Below are 26,296 nucleotides of genomic sequence, written 5' to 3'. Positions count from 1 at the left end.
TAGTTACAGAGACAGCTCTGCAGTTACTAAATTAACATTTTGTTTCAATGTGTTTTTCTGTCTCTCTGCATCAAGTAGAAAGTTCCTGGCAGAGCATGCTAAGTGTCTGGCTGTGTGTGCACATGTGTGTCTATGTGGGCATGTGCAAGTATATTTATGGTTAAGTGGGTGAAGCTAAAGTTCTTGACGTCACTTGCAAAAGTGGTACCTGACTAAAGGGGGATTTCATCTGATTGCAAGGGAACCCGACAGGCAGCTAAGCAACTCTATAACTGATGTTGCCATTTATCTTCTCATGGAGGAGGAGCTGCTGTAATGACAGCAGGCTTGGGCAGTGGTGAGGAAACTATTACATCTGCCACTCACGGTTTAGTGCAGAGGTTTGTTTACAATAGTACAAAACAGGTAAGCAGTGCATTAGCATTGATTTGCCAAGTGACACTGTGAGCCAGGATTCTAGGCCAGTATCTGCTGTGCTGTGAATGAAGCTAATGGAGCCTCATTTAGGGATTAAACATGAAGTGGGAGCTGAAGTGATTGTGAAGATAACTAAAGCAGTGTGATTTTTATCTTGCTGAATGAACCCTGTGGAAATGAATTGAGCTGTGTGTATTGTGTGTGTGTTGATGAGCAGGCAAATATAGCAAATGTGCCTTTGCAATGTTTCGTTCAACAATGGAAAATGTCAAAACCTTAAAAAGAACATACCATGCTCAATACTCTCTTATAAAGCGCTCGTCATTTCTGTGTGGAGCCTGAAAATAATGGAATTTTGAGGCCAATGCTGATACTGATATTTGAGTTTTCTAAGAATTTGATGAAGATGTTTTGTCAGCTTATTGGTTTCTTTAATGTCAACACATAACATAAAACAGTTGTGAACAAAATATGTAGGCTACTCTGTGAATATTACCTGTTAGTACTATCTGGTGGCCAGACTTTTGAGAATTTAGAAACCGTGTCACCATCACAAACAAATTTTTCTCAATAAAACTACTGGTATTATTAAAGAAGTGTGTCTAAACTGCAACAATTAATAATAATAATAATAATCCCCTATAATGAATGAATAACTGCAATTAATCTGCTTCCAATTCCAATTTGACTCTTTGGCAGCATAATAGTAAGTGCATGTAAGATCCCATCACTTTTAATAAGAAACAGGGCCTTGAGTAGTCAAAATGAAATGCATCTTTTGTTTGTGGTCCACCAGCTACGTTTAATTGGCCATTTATTTATGAGATTAAAAGCCATCAAATATTAAACCTCAGTTAAATGAATTCTAAAACTAATGAGGGGAATTTAGCCAAAAGGGTCATCCTCCTCGAGTCTATTTTCGTCCAGACCAACAGGAGAAATTATTAAGTAATGTCGGAACTGCAGTGTGGGGAGAGATGGGGAGGGCGTCTGCTGCTCCTACCGAGCCCTTCAATTCCAATAAGTGTCAAGGGGCTACGTACGTAATTCAATAAAAGATCTGTGATATAACGTACCCATAGATACAGGAATCCATCTTTAACATTTGGATTAAGTGGTTAGTGAATAGTGCTGCCTATTTCTGATGGCCCTACAGATTTATGACAGTGAGGGCCATTTCTTTTTTTTCTTTGGTATCCATCTGTCATTGCTGCCTCAACCATTTGAATTGACCCTCTATATGTATACCTGTCCACAGTTATGGTATAAGAGGTTCTTATATCTTTTTTTTTATTAAAACGTTGACGTTAAAGTCTAATGTGAAGGCTTTTTCTCTTTTCACATGACCATTATCTCAGCCGCACACCTAGCAAGAGGCTGTGCGTGTAATTACTTCTTCTTCTCCTCCACAACAGGCTGTTACATCATATGCTGAGCACTGCTCTATCGTTTTTTTAGGATGAAAGAGACGATCCAATTTCACAGCATATGCAGGCACAGCCATGAACTAAACTTCCGCTCTAGCTAGCTTTAGCTTTTTTCATACCTTTTAAAGTTTCTTTGCCCCGCTCTTTATAAGTTGCGATTTGGAAGCTGCATCTTTGAATCATTGTCCCTTTGATGTTATGTCTTGATTTGAGTGGTTTTCATGTTTTACTTTTCTCATCCTGACAGTCACAGGCACTTTCAGTGCCTGTGCGCTATGGTGAAAGTTCAGAGTGAGAAAGTAATGAAAATTTTGAAGCCGAAGGCTGCCACAGATGTAACTCACAGGTCAGTGACAGAGGAAATTGAGAAAGCAAGGTCAACATTGTCCAGGAGAGCATTCACACAATGGAGTGAGAGAGGATTTAAATGCCACAGTATTCTGAAAGGAGAAAGTAAAAAGAGATTAAGAGAGACAGAAAGGCGTTAAAAAGACTGAAAAGGAACCACTCTCTGGGAAGCCATGTTCTTAGTCAGAGTGTTAAGGGTCAGGAACCAGCAATTGTGCAGATTGCTCCGGAGCCATAAGACACCCTTGAACTTGCAGCTGTTTTCCAAAGATGACAGAATGCAAAAAGCAGTCTGATGAACTGTCAAATGAGAGCACTTCAGTTCAGAGAATGGCACAGATGGGAATAGTGTCAGCAGGGGGAACTTTCTACTCCTCCATGTCTGATCCAAGGATAAACCCTGTCCTTTGACTTGTACATTTCATCCCCTCTGGGCAAATTATAAAGCAGAGATTCTTTGACTCAAATAATTCAGGATACCGATTGCCATCGTAGAGATTGTTCATGTAATTCAAAAAAGCCAAATCTGGCTATGAAAATACATAAATTAATGAATAGGTTGTAAGTGAGTCAAAGGTTGCGTAGCTCTGCATATTAAAAAGGTCCAAATTCGCTCATTGAAATTAAAGGCAAGAATGTTTATGTAACATGCACGCTATGCCCAGGAAAAAAGACTTTATCCATGTCTGCCTCAAGCAACTCGAATCTTATGAAGCACCTCACATCAACACATGCTAACCCAACCCCGAGCCCAAATGCAGCTAGCGTGAGCTCCAGCGAAGGAGACGGAGCCACTCTGTTAAAACAAGCAACGCTCGATTTTTCTTTCTTTGACGTTAAAGATGTTATAGAACGTAATAGCGTTATAGAACATAAAAAATAACGCCACAGTTACTTTGTTGAGTAACTAATTACTTTTACAATACGTTTACAGCACGGTGGCTCAGTGGTTAGCACTTCTGCCTCACAGCAAGAAGGTTCTGGGTTCGATCCCAGGTCGTCCCGGGCCTTTCTGTGAGGAGTTTGCATGTTCTCCCCGTGCTTGCGTGGGTTTCCTCCGGGTGCTCCGGTTTCTTCCCACCATAAAGACATGCATGCAACTAGGACTACAGTTGAAAATTAGCCGACTGGCTAACACTGGCACATTTACAGAAATGTTCATTAATGTGCATTGTCCTAATATAAATAAATCTTCTTCTTCTTCTTCTTACAATGTGGTAACTGAGTTACTAACTCAATTACTTTTTGGGAGAAGTAATCTGTAACTGTAACTAATTACTTTTTTAAAGTAAGATGACCAACACTGGGTAGGACCATATAAATAATACACATGTAATATGATAAAATATAAATACATGATAAATAATTGAGGAGTTGCTGCAGCATTAGTCTGCATATCAAAAGACCAGAATTAAGGTACTGGGGGATTATATTGTTTACATTTTGATAGATTAAGGCAAATATACAACAAGTTGTCAAACTCTTTAGAAATAACCATGCCATGCTAAGTGGTCCTTTGAGCTGTTGAACGTTGGCCAAGGAAAATGCTAACAGGCCGATGTTGAGTATGTATAATATTGACCATGTTCCCCATCTTACTTTAGCATATTAGCGTGCTAACATTTGCTTCTTATCAAGTAAAGATGAGGATGATGGGAATGTTAGTAGTTTTGCATGTATTTGGTAAAATACCATTAATAGGCCTATATAAAGTATAAAGAATTGGACAAAATCTAATTTTGAGCTGATGGCGTTGGAGGAAAAGTCAGCGGAACACCAAATTCATTACAATTCATCCTGAGGTGGGGCATGATTGTGCGTACTAAATTTCATGTGAATCCGTCCAACAGTTTGTTGAGACATTTCACTTAAATGTCCACGTCATGGTGGCACTTGTGGAAAAGTCATCTTGGCACCATTGATATCTGTACCAAATTTCATAACAATCCGTACAATATTTGTGAAGCGAGTTCACTAAATGTCAAAAATGTCGATCTGCTGGTAGCACTAGATGAAAGGTCAGGGGATTGCCAAAGTCAGGAGGAATCCATATTTCGTCCGACTGACACTGCCTTCCAAGCCATTAGCATGGCTAAAATTGTGAATATGCTACTCTCTAAATCATTTAATGGCTAACAAACCCTCCAGAACTCTTAGATCATCAGACGCTGGTCTCCTGACTGTACCCATAATCAGTACTAAGTCTGGAGAAGGTGCATTCAGTCATTATGGGCCCACTCTCTGGGACAAACTGCCTCATGATATAAGATGTACCACAACTGTGTTGTCTTTTAAAAGCAAGCTTAAGACCTGCCTGTTCTCTCAGGCCTATAGCTAGCTTGCCTCTATATATCTGTCTCTTTCCCACAATCCATTCCTCTCTCTCACTCTCTTTGGGTATGTGTGGGTGGGTATGTTTATGTTGGTGGGTGGGCAGGGGATGACACATTTTTACAGATATACTATTATAGTATTATAGTAGTATACTAATATAGTTCTATTTTACTTTGTTCAGAAGTGTTTTGTGTGAAGCACATTGAGCTTACATTGTATAAAATGTGCTATATAAATAAGTTGTCTTGACTTTTGGAGAAGTTTTGCTATTTTATTTTCTATTTTTGTGTGTGCAGATTGAAGGTATGCCAACTCAACAGCAATTGTATTGAAGTTCAGGACATTTTGTCATTTCTTTAAGCGCCTCTTTCTGTCTATTGACAGAAAGGACATCCTCAGTATTTAACCTGTGGTGTCTTCAAAAGTAAAGTAAGAGCCTGGAAATTGCTGGATGACGGAAAGAATGCATGACAATATTCTTATTTTGTCACTGATGTCTGTTTACAAGCAGTACTCTATCCTTAACACACAGTATCAGATTGGTGCGCTTAATCTTATTTACATAGTTTATATGAACTGCCATCCTGTTGAACCTGTTTATTCACATCATCTTGATTTAACGGTGATGCTGAGTTGTGATGAAGTTTCACGACAGTGTCACAGCAGATTTGTGCATGTTAGAGTGGATGACTGTGTTGTCATTATAGAGCGCTTTAGTGTTTAAAAGAAAAATATGCCAGAATACGTCAAATTTAGCCATCACAAATTTAAAGGTGCTCTAAGCGATGTCGGGTGACGTTACTTCTTGTTGACGTTCAAAGTATTTTTAAACAAAACGAAGACTAGCTCGCTCCTCCCTCCTCCTCATCCCGTTCCCTCCCTTCTGTGCTTCAACACACTAACGCGCCCCCCCGCCCCCCCAAACATCCTTCTTGTCAATTATTGGCGGAACACTGGAACACGGTTTGTGTGTGTTTGCATGGTCTGCACTTTGTTTTTGTTGGCATGTGTGGACCCTGGGCTGTCTACAGAGACCGCGTTTTTTGACAGTGTATTTAGGGGACCGGCAGCTCGTGGATAGTAAGGAGCTGAGGTTTGCTGTATGTGACAAAAAATGTTGGAGCCTAAAAAAAAAAAACGCATATCGCTTAGAGTATCTTTAACAAATAATGAGGTAGAAGGCATTTCCTGCCATCAACGTAGATGGCTTTGGTTTCAAAACAAGCAGCTTTATAGATATGACACCACTTGACAGGTCTTATGTTATGTGTACATTGCTGTCATTTGAACGTCTAAGTGACCATGTCAAATTAGTTTGGAGCCACTTATCATGTCACTGTTTTTCAATTTTACTGCTTCGGGCTCATCAATTTTGTTTAGCATTAAGGGCATTATTTTGAGGTTGCTGACAGGCTCTTGACAGTTTCTAAATGATGTCTCACATCTTCCACTGGTTCATTCGTTAAAAGCCTGGCTTTAGGCCATATGTCACTTCACTTGCCAGAGCAAGCACAGAAACAGTCTGGCTTCTCTGCATGCGTGGCATACAGTACCTCTAATGGTACTGATGAAGTTACTTGACTGCTCTCATATCAGTGAGATGGAGCTTTTACAGATGTAAGTGCTGCGATTAGTACTCTGCAGCACAGCAACAGCCAGAGTACTATTCAAGTCATGGGGATTTCTTTGCGAGGCCATTAATGTCAATGATTCAAGATAAATTCATCCTGATCAATAGAGGGATTAGCTCAAGTGTGTCATCAGTCTTTCCTTTTTTATTTCCCTTTTTTACTCAGTCTTTAAATAAAGCATAGCTTTTTTCAACATTTATATGTAAAGTACACCAGGTAAGACCAGGGGAGGTGGATTAATGGAACTAAAAAAAAGAGCAAGTCATTTTTGGGACTCATGTTGTACTCTTGTTTCCCCCACAGCAAAGATCCACTACCAGCCAGCCCTGCCCAGCCAGAGAGAATTTCTTACGCAGAACATGCCTGTGGGCCACATGATAAAATTCATTATTACCTACCAGACGGTGAGTAACGGAAGATAAGTCACAATTGAACCCACGTTTGCTTGAATGTTAAAGACACAAATTTAGAAACATTTGTTTTAAACAATCATTCTTTGTCTTCTAAACAGTTGTTGCAGCGTTTACATATTTTTCTTCCCTAAAGGGTTTATCTCTAAATCATTTTGTAGATGTCAACTCCATAAAGTATAAAACTGATTTAGTTTATGAGGAAGGCTGACTATAGCGGATTATTAAATTAGCCATACTTACAAAGGGGTGTTATGTGAAGTTTTTTCAATTCATGGGAGATAGTAAACAGCATTTGTAAGGGGCTGAATTGCAAACTAAATACAATTAATTACACTAAATGCTTGTCAGATTTGATATTTTACAGTTGCAGCATTGGGTCACCGCTCACCTTCCAAAAGCACATTGCGAGCATGGCTTACACGCAATGGCTGCTGCGTCACATTGCACAATTGATTGTTGCATGCAAATTGCAGTTACATTTGTAAATCCTACAGGGTTATTGTATGCTCATGCATGGATTGCAACTGCTCCATTGTGCCGTTTTGATTAGTGAAAAGTGTTAAAATAAATTATCTCATGTTGCAAATTTGGTGAAATGGGCCACTATATTTGAATAATCACCACACTATCAAGTTTTAGTTTTCAGCGATTTAGGACCCGAAATACATTTAAAAATCATATTGTCTGCGTGCAACTGTTTTTTTCATGTAAAATGCAAGACTGCGTCCCAGCAGTGGCATCAGCAGAAGTGAGGAAAAATGGTTTTCAAATAGGTATTTGTTTACCTATAAAAAAAAGAAAGCCCGCAGCAGACAGCAGTCAACTCATTTGGAACAAGGTCTTTATAGATCTCAACACTTTGTGTGAAAAAGCCCCTAGCACATGAAATTTGATTTGTTTAATATCTTCCATTTTGCACTTTACGCCGACACAATTAATTAACAAAATGCTTGTGCTCCTTGTTAGTAGATTAAATGTGTCTACTGTAATGAACATAAAGGCATTAGTGCTTGGGTCTATGCCTTGGTGTCTTGCCAAGATGCATTTGGATTCTGATAAATAAGAAAAATATTGGTCACTGATCTATCATATGGTTTATTTGATTCTCCATTTCTCAGTATTTTACATGATTTGAAAGCTTAGAGTTATTAATATGACATGTTTATGCAAAGTGTAACATGAAGTGGGGCTTATGTGACTGAAACATGCAGTACCTTCACATTAAAATAGCAAAGTGAACATTTTAGGGGAGGAAGTTTAGCAGTGTGGATGAGTGTAAACATTCCCCTGTCATATGGGAGGCATGGATGGAAAGAAAAGCAGAAAATATAGATAAAGCAGACTTTTCTGAGAACAGCAGGGTCATAAACACAAAGATACTACAGACCAGTGCACTAAAGTAGGGATTCACCGAGCCTACTTGTGATGCCTGGGCTTTGTGCATCAGCTGGTACTGAACGCCGATCCCATACCCAAATTTTTCCTTGCGTCGCCGTTAACCCGGAATGGCGATACAGGATATATAGCTCTGTATTTTTTTTACAAAGTGGCCGAAATGTTCAGTTTTAAGTTTTTACTAAAACAGATTGTGATTAAAATAAAATGCAAAGACAGGGTTTCCTTTACTAAAATATAAATAATAGTAATTAATTATATATATATATATATATATATATAGAGAGAGAGAGAGAAAAGTTCGACTCCGACCTGCGGCCCTTTCCTGCGTGTCATTCCCCCGTCTCTCTCTCTCCCCTTTCATTTCTTCAGCTTTCCTATCAAAATAAAGGCAGAAATCTTTTAAAACAAAGAAAACAGACAGAAAGACATAGGGAGACAGAGGGGGAGTGTGATGGACTGAATCGTATGCTACTCACAGAGTGACTGCTGACTCATTATGAATGGGTCCAGCACGGGTCAAATGCGCTTTGGCGGGTCAGCGGCGTTAAATGTCTGTATCGTCACTGCGCTGCATTTTTATGAACTATGATATTCTGGCCATCTCTCGCCCATGTCCAGCAGGCTCCGTCTTACACGCTATTACTCAATGAACGGAAGTTAGTTGCATTTAATAACTTCAAATGTGTTTTTCACCGTGGCGGCCGCAATAACGGAGAGTTACTAGTACTACAATGTTATAATTAATAAATCATACACTAGCAACTTGGTAAAAAAAAACTGTATACCTTTTATATGCAGGGACAAATTGGTCAGAACTTGAACAGTGTTACTTGAACAGTGTTACTTGTAACCCGTTACTTGTAACGCGTTACTCTAATCTGACCACTTTTTTCAGTAACGAGTAATCTAACGCGTTACTATGTCCAAACCAGTAATCAGATTAAAGTTACTTATCCAAGTCACTGTGCGTTACTATTTTTGTCATTTTCCTTAGTAAAAATATGTATTGTTTTTGCTTTCTTCTTGCGTCTCGGGGAGTGAAGTCACGTATGCGGCAAGTCACGTTTTCAGCATGAGGACAGGTCACGTTTTCAGCATGTGGACAGGTCACGTTTTCAGCATGAGGACAGGTCACGTTTTCAGCATGTGGACAGTTCACGTGTACCACGCAGCCACACAAATGACAATGGAGGGAGGAGAGAGATGCGTGTTTTCTAGCTGGAAATACAGTCACTATTTTGAGTTTGTGTCAGCTAAAGACAGCAATATTAAGGTTGGTTGTACACTCTGTGCTGGTGGCGACAAAGTGCTATCTAGCTACAAAAACACTACGGCAAATTTGAAGAAACATTTGGAGTCGCAGCACTGCAGTCAAACTTACAGAGCAAGTCCAAGCAGGTGGTGCGAAGCAGAGAGCAGGAGGCCCCCCACCACCCAAACAACAAAAGCTGGACTTTGGTGCAAAACCAGTAAGTGGGGGAGAGTTGAAGAAGTTGGTCGGGCAGTATGTTGTAGAAGAAATGCTGCCCTTAAACACCGTTAACTCGCTCTCTTTCGTGCCATAATAAACCAGATCCTACTGCTGGCCACGCTGAGCTGCCTCACAGTAAACCGGTTGTCATTTTAATGTTGAGGCTGTGGGGGTGTTGTCGGCAGTTGCTGAATGTAACTAATAAAGTAACTTGTAATCTAACTTCGTTACTTTTAAAATCAAGTAATCTGTAAAGTAACTAATTACAGATTACTTGATTTTAAAAGTAAAGTAACTAAGTTACTTTTTTAAAGTAACTGTGGCAACACTGAATGTACCGTATAAAGTATATAAACAGAATTAAATTGTATAGATCAGCCCAATTGTCACTAGGCCTGTAAAAATTCCAAATTTTGCTGGACAATTAATTGTCTCAGAAATAATTGCAATTAACAATATAATTGTCTCTTTTAGTGAAATAATTAAGTTAATTAAGTTTAAATAAATCCCAGGATACATATTTTGTTATATCACTGTCATGTGACCCAGATACATAGGTTCACAGCCAACAAAGTAAACCACGCCTCTTTATTATCATAAAACATTGTATTTTTTGTTTAAAAAAAAAAAAAAAAAAAAAAAAGGTGCTGGACCCATTCATAATGAGTCAGCCGTCACTCTGTGAGTAGTATACGCTTCAGTCCATCCCCCTCTGTCTCCCTATGTCTGTCTCCCTATGTCTGTCTGGTTTTTTTTTTTTTTTTTTCCAAGGTTGACGGGAAGACCGCACAAGGGTTAAAGATTTTGGCCTTTATTTTGATAAGAAAGCTGAAGACATGAAAGGGGAGAGAGAGGGGAATGACCATAGACATTATATAATGGACCAATAGAAAAACGTCTGCTACGGAGCCATAACGTGAGATACAAGGTAATGGAGCCTTTTATACATTGTCGTGTTTTTTTAGAAATAAACAATGGACAAATAGAGTCTTTAAACGCTTCAGATGTAAAGTTATTCGCTGTCAAAATGAATGCTAGTCAGTGGAATGCTAACGGGAGGTGATACCTTGGTAGCATCTAAATGGCGCCATAGGAGGTTTGAGTTCTGAAGCGAAGCTTACCCCCTTGGGAATGACATGCAGGAAAGGGCTGCAGGTCGGAGTCGAACCTCTATATATACCAAAACAAGACAGCTACAGCCCAAGATGTTTGGAGTTGCTATGTCAACAAGTGACAGCTGCCACTAGCATAGCATTGGCTAAACCGTCCAACCAATAATCACTTATATATTTACAATTTGGCACATCTAAGCAAAATCAACAATTGCCATCAACAGTCTTAGGACCTTAGCAAAAGTTAGTAAACAAGTTGTTCACACAAATCACCGTGGAACTATGTTATCATAATGTTAACGCTTATGAATCACGACCATTTCCTGCTACAGCGTTGTCTTTTACGGTAACTTTAGTAAATAAACAAAGCGCCATAGTAGATTAAACACCACAGACGGACTAACTACATTACTTAAACACCTGTAAAGGTGCTTCGGTGGATTTTTAACGTTTGAAAGCCGACTGGACTTTGGCAACTGCATGTGGGGCGTCCTCTGGTAGGAATCCATAGTATCATAGGCTAGCTAACGTTACTGTTGGGTGATGCATTGCCGGTATTGCAAATGTGTTTAATGGATCCAAAGAAGTGTGACCAATCTCATAAAAAAGAATGCTCTAATGCTTTAATTGCGGTTATACAGAATAACCGCGATAATGTAAAATAATTGCAGTTATACAATTATAGAGTAATTGTTGCAGGCCTAACTGTCACCGATACCAGATCCAGCTATTTGAGTCAGTATTGGCCCAATATCCAATATCAGTATAAGATCGGTGCATCCCGACACTAAACACTGATAAAGGTGAAGTGAAATTAAGCCTGAGCCAAGACTGACAACAAAGAGCTGAAATACTAATCCAAACAGGTACAGACTATCAGATGTACAGTACAGGCCAAAAGTTTGGACACACCTTCTCATTCAATGCGTTTTTTTATTTTCATGACTATTTACATTGTAGATTCTCACTGAAGGCATCAAAACTATGAATGAACACATGTGGAATTATGTACTTAACAAAAAAAAGTGTGAAATAACTGAAAACATGTCTTATATTTTAGATTCTTCAAAGTAGCCACCCTTTGCTATTTTGATAGCGCTGCAAACCCTTGGTGTTCTCTCAGTGAGCTTCATGAGGTAGTCACCTGAAATGGTTTTCACTTCACAGGTGTGCTTTGTCAGGGTTAATTAGTGGAATTGTTTCCCTTATTAATAAAAAAGCAAAGGGTGGCTACTTTGAAGAATCTAAAATAAGACATGTTTTCTGTTATTTCACACTTTTTTGTTAAGTACATAATTCCATGTGTTCATTCATAGTTTTGATGCCTTCAGTGAGAATCTACAATGTAAATAGTCATGAAAATCAAAGGAAACTCACTTGAATGAGAAGGTGTGTCCAAACTTTTGGCCTGTACTGTAATTATGCATACGGGAAACAGACAGAAGGCAAAGTCACACAGACTATCTGAAATCACTCCATATTTACTATATAATATGAGTTACTTTTTAATAACTCTTTCCACCATTTTATTTTAGTGTCCAAATTCTGAATGTGTAAATGTATGCAATATATTTTCCTCAAAGATTTCCACAATTAAAGAAAAGATGTGTCTATGGCAGGGACACGCTGTACGCTTAAGTGTCCAACATTGAGTTAGGCTGAATTCAAATATCTGGACTTTTCCAAAGTTGTAGACTCACACTTGACTGACTGCTATCATACTTATATACTTATATTGCACCCCTACAAGTTAAAGATAAAGGCTGTTTAGGGCTATTTCAATACATTGACTAACAATCAGATCTGATTAAGAAGAAGCACATTGGCCATGGTCAAAAGCAACTTGTAAAAAGGATATTGAGCAGAACAAAGTCCACTGATCTGGAGGTTCTTTCACCAGGGCCATGGTCCCTTGAGGTGTACTATCAGGACTTGAGAAAAGCTGTTCATGCTTGAAAACCCACAAATGTCATTGACTGGAAGCAGGTCTCGCTTGAAAAGAGTGGGCCAAATACCTCCAATGTGGTGAGAGACTGATCAGTTTCTACAGGAAAGTTGTACTAATTGACATTTATTGAGCCTAAGGGGCAATAATGTTTTATCACAATGGCATTGTATGTTAAATTACTGTGATGTGCTGCTTTAAGTAATAATTTTATTTATTTAAAAAACTATTCACTCAGGGTCTTTCCCTGGAATAAGGAATAAATATCAAAATACTCAAATCCATATTTCCCAACGTTATGTTCTGAGAGAAATTAGGTCACTGTTTTGCACCTAATTTACCTGCAAAAGCTTTGAGATGAAGATGCATCCGAGTCCAAGCCACTTTATGAAGACAGCTGAGTTAGAGTCACAATCGGAGAGTTGGCAGGGTGACGTCACTGCCCCCGTTAAACTGCTCCCCCTTGTTTAATATTGCAGTTGGTGATCTAGTGTGAATGGTTGAACAAATTTGTTCACCAACCATCACTCTGGTATGAATTAAACAAGGTGACGTGAGATGTCCAGTGGCCATCTAGGGCTATAAGATCTAAGATTCTAGAATCTACTTTTCGCAGAAACAATATCACTATCAAAAGTACTTCAGTTCATAACAATATTCTGGGGTAGGTGGTGTTTAAAATGCCACTGAATTGGGTCAATCTAGATTTAAATGACATCTATAAAAACAACGGACATCATGTAAAAGGTAACTGTGCGATAAAGCTCTGAGTGTAACATCACTCAGGCCCACTTAGTTTAGATGAATGGAAATTATTCCTGTATAGAATAAAAACAGCAGTGCATAGCACAGCTTTATTTAAAGTACATCAAGAACTGACAGCAATGCCAAATGCGGGGAGAGCAAAAGTGAGTTTATTGCTGGACACTGATGAAAATCACTGAGACACTTTGATAGCAGATGGCAGCAGACACCTCTCTAGTAGAATATATAATGAAAGAGAATACTGAGCTGACTGAGCAGTTCACTGGAACACTCCTGTCACATCACTTGTGCAAGCCCATGGACTCTGCATTTTCAGCATAAATAGTTGAGTCTGCATTGCTGCCTTGGATTATTTTCTCCACAGTGGAGGGACAATCCTAGAAGCACCAGCTTGTCCCTCTCATGATCCAAGTCCTAAGAGGCAGCCTCAGGCTGGGCATCACATCTGTCCCTTCGCTTACCTCTGGCAACGATCCCCAATGCTGGGTAATTTGTCAGGGCACGTCTACAGCAGCTGAATCTGGAAGTAAGTCTGAAGACTGGATGTAAAAGACTGAACATCAGCAAATCCTAAAGCCTGAAGGAGCCCATTTGTGCATGGCGTCCAAACTCACGAGTGGACTTTTATGTGGTGACAGGTCAGGTTAAAGACAGACGCAGGTGTCCTGGCATGAGGTAAAAAGATCCATTTATGACATACAATATCCAAATTATGACCAGCTGGGACATCTGAGACTAGAACACTGTGTTTGCAGAACTACAACCTTGTCTTGTGTATTGCCAGGAAGTGCCTCTTCTTATCAGAGTGGCTCCTAAGGTGCCATAATACTTGTTGATTACTCAAATTAGCCTCAGATATCTTAGAACATATGTTATGTACATAAAATAGATGGGTCTGGCCTGGAAGAAAATATTTGAATAAAATAAAAAAGGATGGTGCGTCGTCATAGCAAACCGTCCTAAATCTCAAGGAAATTTATTTATTTATTTAAATTGTACAGTAAAATCGTAATGCAAGAATGTTGTTTTTAAAGCAATACTTGGGAGATTGCAAGCAAGCACAGTAGGGCGAAAACGATTCCTCGAGAAACTCTAGTAACTTTTTTGACCAAAAATCATCAAATTCTTTGCATTGAAACATGTTTAATCCACATAACTATATACAGCTGAGTTTAAGAGGGTCGGCTATGGAGCTAAATCAGGGCCAAATGTTTTGTTAATTTGAAAAAAATATATATAGTTGAAAAACTAAAGCTTGAAATTGAAAATTTAAGTTTTGGTCAAAACTTGGAAAAAATAAAACCATGTATTCAAACAAAAAATAAGTGTAACAATTTTTCTTTCAGTTTGAATAAAATTTAGATTAAATTCTGGAATTATTTTGAATAAATTATAATTTTTCATTTTTCACTTTTATATTTGTTTTCAGTTCCACATTTCATGTTTTCAGATTCAAAACTTATTTTTTTTACGGCTTCAAATCTTTTTTGGGGGTTTCAAATCTTTTTTTTGGTTTCAGATCTGTTTTTCACTCTCAGATAATTTTTTTTCAGTTTCAGACTTTTGGCCCTGATTTTGCGTAAGGGGCGTGGCTTCAACTCAGAGGGGCGTGGGATTATGAGTGACAGCCTAAAAAAGAAGGCAGAAGACTCATGTTGCCTTCAGGAAATGGTGTTACTGTGAGAACTATGACTGAATGCTTTCTATCCACTATATACATGTGCTTTTTACTTAAACTGATGCCAGTGACAAAGTTCCATTTAAAAAATTGTTTTGGACAACACATGGTACCAATTACACTATAAGAGCAATAAACTGTGCCAGATTGTGCAGTTCAGCAGGAACAATGACTTCGCCCACTTCCATGTATGACTTATAGCACCACAGTATTCACTAGCACCAGCCCACAGGTAAGACATGTGAAAGATATTAGCATTTTTGAATAGATACTTTGTGACATTATCCCCGCAGTGGCATTTTAAGGGGAAAATAGATGGACAGCTGGACAAAGCTGGCAATCAAGCATCGCTAGCACTAAAGTTAGCATTAACTAACGTTAGCTTCACACTAGCTGGTGTTTTTACACTAATTTCAGTGTCCAGCTCAAGTTTTTTTTTACTTCAACGTGTAGTGGTCTTTGTTAACCTGTTTGTCAGAATGACCATAACTCGACAGTGGCTGCAGTGAAAAGACAAATATGACTTTACATTAATGCTCTGGCCTGATAAAGTACGTTTTACACACATAACGTTACATGTAACAGCATGACAGTCATGCCTTACAAAATATGCCAAGTGGGCAAACTTTGAAGGCTTCTACCACAGCCTAACTTAAGTATCACTAGTCTTCTTGTATTTGTATGTCTTACTGTCTGTTTTCTGGGCCCTGTGTGTCCGTAATAAAAGCTTTTATTGATTGATTAACAAAGCGGACCAGGACAAGTTATGTTGTTTAAACTAACCATGAAAAAGTAACACTATTAACTTAGCAATGTTAGTAAGCTATAATGTTTTACATTTATAAGGCTCTGTACGGCTGCAGGCAGCCACTGTCGAGTTATGGTCATTCTGACAAACAGAGTTTAACAAAGACCACTACACGTTAAAGTAAAAAAACTTGAGCTGGGCACTGAAAGTAGTGTAAAAACACCAGCTGGTAGTGATGTAAGTATCTACTTTATGAATTAACGATGACTTCATTTCCAGCTGTCCACCTATTTTCCCTTTATGTTAATGACAAAAAAAATGCCACTGTGGGGATAATGTCCCTAAGTATCTATTCAAAAAGGCTAATATCTTTCACATGTCTTACCTGTGGGCTGGTGCCAGCAGGTTGCCTTGGCGGAGCGGACCCTATGCTGACTGCCGAGTGAATACTGTGGTGCTACATTCAAAGTCGTACATGGAAGTGGGAGAAGTCATTGTTCCTGCTGAACTGCACAATCTGGCACAGTTTATTGCTCTTATAGTGTAATTGGTACCATGTGTTGTCCAAAACAGTTTTTTTAAATAGTACTTTGTCACTGGCATCAGTTTGTTAAGTAAAAAGCACATGTATATAGTGGATAGAAAGCATTCAGTCATAGTTCTCACAGTAACACCATTTCCTGAAAGCAACATGAGGAGAGTCTTCTGCCATCTTTGTTAGGCTGTCACTCATAATGCCACGCCCCTCTGAGTTGAAGCCATGCCCCCTACGCAAAATCGGGGCCAAAAGTCTGAAACCGAAAAAAAATGATCTGAAAGTGAAAAACAGATCTGAAACCGGAAAAAAAAGATTTGAAACCGAAAAAATAATAATTTTTGAATCTGAAAACATGAAATGTGGAACTGAAAACAAATATAAAAGTGAAAAATGAATGTTTTTCAACTATATATATTTTTTTCAAATTAACAAAACATTTGGCCCTGATTTAGCTCCATAGTCGGCCGAGTTAACCCGGCAGCCCTCATCGATATAGTGGCATGTCATCTGTCCAGCATAGAGCCAAGAACTTAGCAGAAAAAACAAGTTGAGAAATAGTTAAGCAGCTAAGAGTACATTGTAAGACCTTTTTTCTTTATCAAAATATGTTTTTTAATTCTGTTTTAAAAGCAACACTATGTAACTTTTAGCCCTACAGGTTGTCTCATTGGAACTACAACTCGCGCTACCAGACGCGAGTTGGAGTTCCAATGAGACAACCTGTAGGGGGACCGTCCCCCTACAGGTTGTCTCATTGGAACTACAGCTGAAGCTAAAAGTTACATAGTGTTGCTTTAATGATATTGTTTTTGATTGATAGTAATAATCGGTCAAAATTTTCGGTTAACGGTTAATCATTACCATCCATAGCTGCAGCCCTAAAGCACAGTGCAACATAAATTAATTTACTTTTGTACCCTACTATTTGTTTACTCTAAGTTCAGTTGTGTTCTCTCCTAAATTTCTTCAAACTAATAACTAGGCAAGACTAATGCAAGACAACTGGAATATTTAATTATTTTCCTCAATGCTTATTTATCAAATCAAGACAGTATTTATTTAGGATAAAAAAGAAGCAAAATGAAAATGAAGGAAACATGCAGAAATAAATGTAACAATTAGACTCACAAATACCCCAACCTTAAAGCTGCAGTAGGTAAGATTGTGAAGAGCCAGGACTTTGCCAACAAATTTGAACATCGACAACTTCTTAGTCCCTCCTCCCTTTCTGCTGCAGCCCAAACCGTCTCCTAAGCTCCTCCCACACAACGGAGTTTGACAGAACTGCCGGCATGTCAGACATGTTCAATAACTAAACACTAACACAACGTTAACTTTACTCACCAACAGTAAAACGATGCTAACTAGCAGGCTACCGTTAGCCATTTCTGCATCATATCAGACAGACCACTGTGCCAACGTTACTATCATCCTCACCAACGTAGCTTTGTGGACTTTTGACTACTAATAACCAAGTGAAAGATAAATCATTCATGGTAATTATGTTACCTGTTGAGAGGAAATATGCGTGTGCCTGAGCAGTGATTGACAGGCAGATAGACCACCCCTGTGGCCCTGATTGGAGAAAATCGACCGGGAGCGGTGGAATTTTGCCAATGGCACTACAGGCTGTAGGAGGTGCCAGAGGAGCTGTCTTTTTATTTTTATATTTTTTACATAATTCATGTAGTTCTACTGGAACATAGGTTCAGTTTCAGCAAATATGACGGAAAGTTAGTTTTATAAGACTTACCTACTGCATCTTTAATGTTATAGAGATACAGAGTAAATTTGCATGGGTAGATAAATGAGCACATTATTCAAATACATATGCAGCCTGCATAAATATGGACACGGACACGGACACACACACACACACACACACACACGTTAGCAGTAGTGATACAAAGATTGCGGATATTATTTTAAGACACAAAATGAGTATACGCATGAATAAAAAATGTCACAGTATAGTGTCATTTGATGCTCTCTTAAAACAGTTTGTGCTGACCAAAAGTCTTGGTTGCAGGTTCATCATTAATTATTGCATGAAGCAGTAAGGTAGGCAGCAAGGTTGCCAGCAGGCTACATATAGCGTGTGAACTGAAAGGAGACAACTTACAACACCCACATTTATTTAAAGAATATCAGCTTTTGTCATCACAAAAAAGGTCCAGATTCCCAAAGGCACGATTACACAGTTTGAGGAACTCTTTTGTTCCATTGTTTGTCAAACTACTAAATTTAGGCTCTAAGTAGGCATCAGTGTACCGGAGTTGAACACTGAATGTAAAACGGAGAGATTAAGGGCCCTATCTTGCACCCAGCACAATTGACTTTGTACACCGACACATGTATCATTCCTATTTTGCACCCGACGCACAGCGGACTTTTCCCTCCACAGACTCACGTTGGTAAATTAGGGAATGAACTTGCGCTCCCGGGGGCGGTTCAGCAAAAAGAGGGGGCATGTGCCGGCGCAAACGTTCCCTGGTGCTATTTTGCAGTTTCAGAAAACAATTCCGCCACAGACCAGAAAAAATCTGGTCCAAAGTCAGTGGCGCGTTAGTCAGATGCTATTTTAAGGGCACATGCTTGGCCGTAATGTAGAGTGTGCACAACGCGCACTTTGCTTCTCTCATCTACACGGATGCAGCAGTTCCCATTTTTGCAAATCCTAGATAAATAAAAGGAAAAATATGACCTTTTTACACAACATTTCCATGAATCATGGATGTGTTAATGACATAAATGAGGAAATATTAGAGGACTTAAGGAGATGTGATGATGAACTGCATGTGCCGATGCCACTTAACCCAAATGCCCCAGCAGCAGCACGGGACAGGAGAGACAGAAGAGCTGCATCGTCTGTAGTGAGGTAATCCCGGTCTAAAAATATCACCACGCATTCATAACCTCATGATTCAGTGAGAGTGAGCCCAAAACATCGGAAAGTATGTTTTTGTGATATTTCTTTATTTACATTTTGTCAAAAAGAAAACTCAATAGCAAAAGTTGGTCTCCTCGGCTGTGAACCGCTCCTGGCGTGCACCTATGGATGTATTGAGAGCGTGCGCCTAGCAAATCCGCCATTATAATAGCAATCCGCCATGGAACAAGCGCGCCTGCTTTTAAAGGGAATGTGAGATAATGCTCCGATGGTTTATTGCACGTTACGCCCAAACCACACCTATGAGTAATGTAGCTACTTCAGACCGACCCATTTTAGATTTGCGTCGGGCACAAGATTAATTTATCCCGCCGGTATAATAGCAACAGCGCTCGAGATCCGCCCACAAAGCTACTTGCGTTTGATACTTGCGTTTCAGATCGTTAAAATAGGGCCCTAAATGGTTTGCACTGCATCCACTTTTCATAATGCCTGATGTGATATATGTTTGTAACATGGTTTTGTTGTTTGGTTAAATTAAGTGTATTGTTTTTTGTATTTATGTAAAACAGTGTACGTCTAGCTCTGATAATAAAGTTTAAATCAAATCAAATATAATGAAGCTGTGAACTGTCTCTGTTGTCTACAGGCTTTTTGGAAGGAGAAGGGCTTCTCTGGAGAAATAGTGGCAGGATCCTCCAGTGAGTGTCCATTCTGCGTTACATTTGATGCCACCAGCCCCAGCGGTAATGCTGCTTTGGTAGGCTTCATTGCCGCCCAGCAGGCTTCTCGATGGAGCTCCGAGGAGGTAATGGGTTATCAATGTAAATACAGTACAATGAAAGAATTTATCTATTATTTAAACATGTTATAATCTATGCTTGTAACACAGCAATGTCTCGTGCCATCAGTTAGCATTTTCATTTTGATTCATTACAAACTCATGATAATTCATAATGCATAGTGGAAAAGGTAAGTGATGCATATTTTTTCAATCATCAGTATGAGATAGATAGATTCAGCTGGGATATGCCAAATTGTGGACGGGTATGAAATATTCTATTATCAAGTTAGATGTCATGGTTTTCAATAGCTTAACTCTGAAGTCTGGTAATTTCATTAGACACAGGTCTTGTTATCTGTTCAAATTCCAATATGTAGTACGTGTACATTAAACTATGCCTCCTCCTGGGTATACAGTACTACTGTACTGGATTTTAACTTTAACCCTTTATCATGAATGTTTAGGGTTACGTCTGCTGAACAATTTGTGTGGACACAAATGCAACATAGCGTGCATTGCCAAAATTATGTTATTGTGTCAAAAAATGCTCAGTGGCAGCATTATCAATATTAGGGCTGCTCCCTCTTAGTCGATTAGTCGACTAATCGGTCGTTTTGGTCTTAGTCAACTTAGATTTCTTTAGTCGATTAGTCATGTTTTATGCTTTTTTCATGCTGAATGACTTATTTCCAAGAAACGTACGAGCACATCTCTGGTAAACACAAGAATTAAAGTGGTGCTTTTGCATGACCATTTGCAGAGAAACTCAGATTTACAGATCTATCGATTAAATCAACTAATCAATTAGTCGATACAATTGAATGAGTGTTAGTCGACTAAGAATTTCTTCAATCGAGCACAGCCCTAATCAATACTGTATGCGAGAACAGCACAGCATATAGACTGAGGAGAACAGTGGGGTGCTCCTGCCAGATTTGAATAACTATTACTTTGGTTAATATAGAAAATGGGTTTTTCAACTCAATGCTGCAGTCGTTCAATTTTATTTTTTACGGTACTATTTGCTGAGGCACTGAGGTACGCAAATTGACTGAGTTATTGTATTATCGTATAATACAATATCAAGTGTGCAACTTATTTGGAAAAGGATTCATGCAGTCCTAATATCCCTTAATGCCCAGGTTGCCAATTGATGAGGTCACATTTCTACACTTCAGTAGTCTATATCCACGATGTTCCACTTCCGGGATTGCTCTGGTGACGAAGGAGATCCCGCCGGATGAAAGTCTTTTCACCGATGACAGTTTCCTTTCGCTTTCTTTGTGTTGGAATTTTAAACTCCGGTGGATTTATGAGGACTATGGTTAACTGCTCCTCAGATCTCTGCAGGGTAAATTGAGAGCGCTAGCTATACTATCTGTCCAAATCTGAGTTTTCTCACGCATGACTAAAACAACTTTTGAACGTACACACTCGATCAAAACAAGTTCCTTCTTAAGGCTATTTTGCAGTGGCTCCATGTGGAGCTTAGTGCTGCCCATGACAATTGTGATTGGTTTAAAGAAATGCCAATTAACCAGAGTACGTTTTTCTACCGGTAATCAAGTATAAACATTAGACCACTTACGTAGGCTACGGTGAAAGCTCCGAACTTCCTGTCGAAAGCATACCGTTTGTGTTTAATCCAGGGTCTGACTTTTAATTTTAAAAAACAGTCGTGGCAGTGCGTTTTTCTTCTGAAAACATCATTGCCTGCCATTGACTGATACTGTGCCCTCTGGTGGACAGAACATCTAGGTCTTACTGAAGGCATTTAATGGTCAAAACATAATTAATAAATATTCAAATATTAACATTAATAAACAAACAAACTTCGAATATGATTTTTTGGGCAAAAGTCAAAGCCCTAGTGTGGAGTAGCCAGACCCTCCGCTGAGGAGGAAGGTCTGGCAAAACGAGACTAACACTTCAGTAACTGAATGTTGCCAATGACAGCTATGATCCTCTTACTCTCCCAAACACTCTCCGCACACTAAGCCTACATCCTCTTTCCTTTTCTCGCTTTCCTTCTGTGTCGACATTTTTATTTAGTTCCAGTGCTTTCCCTTTACCTGAAAAAAATAAAAAATAAAATTCAGCCTTGTGTCTAGTGTTGTTTTGGCATTTTAGTCATTAGCCACAGAGCTCAAGCGTAACTGTCTCCCTGCTGTACAATGCCGCACAAAGTGCTAAATAATTAACCTCAGCTTGCTACTTCACTGCTAAAGAGAGGATGTTGCTGTGTGTGAGGCAAGTTACATCAAGGTTACAATTAAAACACTTTTGTGCTGTAAGTATGATTTAGCTGTGTGTGTGTGTGTGTGTGTGTGTGTGTGTGTGCGTGTGTATGTATATATATATATATATATATATATATATATATATAGTACTGTACATAAGTTTTAGGTATGAAAAAATGCTGTAAACTAAGAATGCTTTCAAAAATGGAAGTGAATGAACCGAAGAGGAATCTAAATCAAATCAATATTTGGTGTAACCACCCTTTGCCTTCAAGACAGCATCAATTCTTCTAGGTACACTTGCACAAAGTTTTTGAAGGAACTCGGCTGGTAGGTTGTTCCAAACATCTTGGAGAACTGACCACAGATCTTCTATGTTTGTAGGCTTCCTCAAATCCTTCTGTCTCTTCATGTTATCCCAGACAGACTGGATGATGCTGAGATCAGGGCTCTGTGGGGGCCATGCCATCACTTCCAGGACTTCTTGTTCTTCTTTACACTGAAGATAGTTCTTAATGACCTTGGCTGTATGTTTGGGGTCGTTGTCCTGTTGCAGAATAAATTTGGGGCCAATCATAAGTATCTGCCCAGGGTTCTAGAGTGCGACCAAAATTTGTAAGGGTGCGACTAAGATTTTTCCTAGGTCGCACCGGTGCACCTAACGTCCTCGCATCCGCTGCCTCTCCACGAATGAAGCAATGTCGTTTATATCGATATAGTTTAATGTTGCGTTACATGACCATTCCTTCTGTGAAGCCGTGCCTGTGTTTGGATCTCTCCTCCGCGCAGCCCCGCCCCCATTCACTCACACACGGCTCCTCTGCAAAATGGAGACACAGCGCCGCCGGTCCAAACTGCTGACATTTGTCTACAGTTTTAATTGTTATTAACACAGCTGTATATTGTTAAGTATGAGAGGGAAACCTGTATTGGTACCAGTGTTTCCGCTGGTAACTCTCTGTTACTGCAGCCGCAACAGCGAAAAACACATTAGAAGTTATTAAAGGGGTGATAGAATGATTATATAGGGTATTTCACACTGTTCCTTATGGTCTCCTAATGGGGTATGTAACATTGGTTGGGCTGAAAATGGCCTGGTTGATATTTTATTGCCCCTTATGCATCCCTGTGTTTTGGCCCTATTTGTAACAATAGCTTTTCTTCCAAATATGGTATGCTCATGAATATTTAGATGAGCTGCGCGCTGATTGGTTGAGCGAATCCCCAATACACACATTAGAGACGCACGCTGATTGGTTGAGCGACTTGCCATACGCACACATTAGAGATGTGCGCTGATTGGTTGAGCGAATCCCCAATACACACACATTAGAGAAGCGACAGAATCTCATATTCCAGACACTGCAATGTTTCCTTACCAAATTCACTTCTGAGACTTTTTTATGTGAGAAATCAACTATATAAAGCTCAAATATGGGCCGTTATACAAAAATTGATGGCCAATTGCAAATTTGGTAAGACTGTGTGTCGGAGTTAAGCGGCGGTGCTACTGCCTCGCCGCCCGGCCTGCCTTCAGTCACAGACCCCGGCCTGCTGTGAGCTCGATTGAGCTCCGTTACGGCTAGCAGCCCTGACAGAGCTCCAGGGCCTGTGACTCCCCTCTTCCTGCTAACTAAATTGCCCGTTGTGTGAGAGTGAGAGCGCGGTCAGCGAGCTTGTTACACCAGCAATCTGTTACCACGTTACACACGTCACGCCACTTATACAAGATTAGCTAGGGGTTTCGTCAGCTGCGACTGTCCCTGCAATCCTAGCTGTGTGTAGCTAGCTACAAATCACGGATAGTTAGCTTCATTTTCAGCCTAATTCGAGTATATTTACAGTTTGAATTTCGTCATGCCACTTATACAACATCTAACTAAATGTCTTATAAAGCTAACAACAGTGTCCGATTTCAAGTTAATGAATTTTTGTGAATTCCAGAGGAATTCTAAGAGGAGGCTAGCTAGCTCCATCCAGCCGCAGGCTCTATCACATCCAGCCGCAGGCGTGTATTTCACCGATCGTTTGTTTAAATAACTCAACGCATTATAATTACACACATTATAAGATTAACTGGAACCTGTGGTAAGAGATTGCTGGCGTAACAAGCTCGCTGACCGCGCTCTCACTCACACCTGGCATTAGGAAGAGGGGAACTGCAGGCCCTGGAGCTCTGTCAGAGCAGCTGCGTTTGGTAGTAGTCCATTAGCCCACAAAGCGGTGACTTTGCGCGGGTATGAAGTGCCGTGGGTTGCCAGCCGTAACGGAGCTCAATCGAGCTCACAGCAGGCCGGGGTCTGTGAAGGAAGGCAGGCCAGGCGGCGAGGCAGCAACACAGGCAGCACCGCTGCTGAAGTCCGACACACAGTCGGACAAAATTTGCAATTAGACATACATTTTTGTAAAACGGCCCATATTTGAGCTTTACATAGTTGATTTTTCGCATAAAAACGTTTCAGAAGTGAAATTTGTAATGGAATAGCAGAGATCTGCGTGACCTAGATTCAGAAGACTACCTGATCTCAGGTCAGTTGTGTAGCCTATGTAAATGTTGGGGCGTGACTGTTCTCTTAATACACCCACGGCTGTGACAAAGGTTCCGGATTTTGAGATGCTTGCGTAAGCAACTAGCTTTGTTGAGATTCGCCCGTTTTCAGCGGCAGTTTCAAAATATGAGATTTTCATAGTAAAGGGGTGTCAATGGGATTATTCAACTGTGACAGGGTAAAATCGGTTTTGCATTCTATCACCCCTTTAAATGCAACTAACTTTAGTTCGTTGAGTAATAGCGTGTAAGACGGAGTCTGCTGCACCTGGGCGAGAGATGGCCAGAATATCATAGTTCATAAAAATGCAGCGCAGTGACGATACAGACATTTAATAGCCTACACAAGACGTGTGTAACGCCGCTGACCCGCCAAAGCGCATTCGACCCATGCTGGACCCATTCATAATGAGTCAGCAGTCACTCTGTGAGTAGCATACGCTTCAGTCCATCGCACTCCCCCATCTCTCCCTATGTCTGTCTATTTGTTTTCTTTTTTATATTTCTGCCTTTATTTTGATAGGAAAGCTGAAGACATGAAAGGGGAGAGAGGGGGGAATGACATGCAGGAAAGGGCCGCAGGTCGGAGTCGAACCTCTATATATACCAACTGAGCTATCCGGGCGTCCTCGTTCTCTTTTAATCAGTCTGTTATTGATGTTGAAAACAAGTGAAGGAGCTTTCTCAGAGATATTTTTTTTTTTAATATATCCTAGGCTATTTATTTCAGATAACTTTCATTTACATGTGTTGCAGCTGTATATTTTCAAACTGGTAAAGAAAACTCTCTTTGCATTTTATTTTAATTACAATCTGTTTTAATAAAAAGAGCTTGTGAAAAGTGGCTTTGACTTAAAACTGAACATTTAGCCCACTTTGTAAAAAAATACAGAGCTATATATCGTATATTGCCATTCAGCGTTAACGGCGACGCAAGGAAAAATTTGTGTGCAACTACATTTTGTGCTGGTGCACCTAAATAAAAAAAGTTAGTCGCACCAGTGCAACCAAGGCAAAAAGTTAGTCTGGAGCCCTGCTGCCTGTATTTCTCAGCATTGAGGACACCATTAATCCTGACCAAATCTCCAACTCCATTTGCAGAAATGCAGCCCCAAACTTGCAAGGAATCTCAACCAAGCTTCACTGTTGCCTGCAGACATTCATTCATTATTGTACTGCTCTCCAGCCCTTCGGCGAACAAAATGCCTTATTGCTACAGCCAAATATTTCAACTCATCAGTCCAGAGCACCTGCTGCCATTTTTCTGCACCCCAGTTCCTATGTTTTCGTGCATAGTTGAGACGCTTTGTCTTGTTTCTATGTCGGAGGTATGGCTTTTTCGCTGCAACTCTTCCATGAAGACCACTTCTGCCCAGATTTCTCCGGACAGTCGATGGGTGTACCTGGGTCCTACTGGTTTCTGCCAGTTCTGAGCTGATGGCGCTACTGGACATCTTTTCCGATTTCAAAGGGAAATAAATTGATGTGATTTTCATCTGCTGCACCAAGTTTCCTTAGCCGACCGCTGCATCTACAATCCTCAATGTTGCCCGTTTCTTTGTGCTTTTTCAAAAGAGCTTGAACAGCAAATCCTGAAACACCGAGCTGC

At 39.8% G+C, this 26,296-nt stretch overlaps 2 protein-coding genes across 3 annotated transcripts in view; one reads left to right on the top strand and one right to left on the bottom strand.

Annotated features, from left to right (window-relative positions):
- The window catches only part of vsig8a (V-set and immunoglobulin domain containing 8a), a 100,423-nt gene that overhangs the window by 49,236 nt on the left and 24,891 nt on the right, over positions 1-26,296 (bottom strand). The window lies entirely within an intron of this gene.
- Positions 1-26,296, top strand: part of si:ch211-127i16.2 (probable flavin-containing monoamine oxidase A) — a 51,872-nt gene that overhangs the window by 9,793 nt on the left and 15,783 nt on the right. Inside the window, exons 8-9 of the mRNA XM_039780667.1 lie at positions 6,461-6,561; positions 19,765-19,923. Coding sequence (XP_039636601.1) covers positions 6,461-6,561; positions 19,765-19,923 — 260 coding nt within the window. The remainder of the gene's footprint in view (positions 1-6,460; positions 6,562-19,764; positions 19,924-26,296) is intronic.

Source organism: Perca fluviatilis, chromosome 17 (assembly GCF_010015445.1).
Source record: "Perca fluviatilis chromosome 17, GENO_Pfluv_1.0, whole genome shotgun sequence".
In the NCBI taxonomy this organism is placed as follows: Eukaryota; Metazoa; Chordata; class Actinopteri; order Perciformes; family Percidae; genus Perca; species Perca fluviatilis.
The sequence above is the reverse complement of the archived record's forward strand: the minus strand, read 5'-3'. Positions and strand labels throughout refer to the sequence as shown.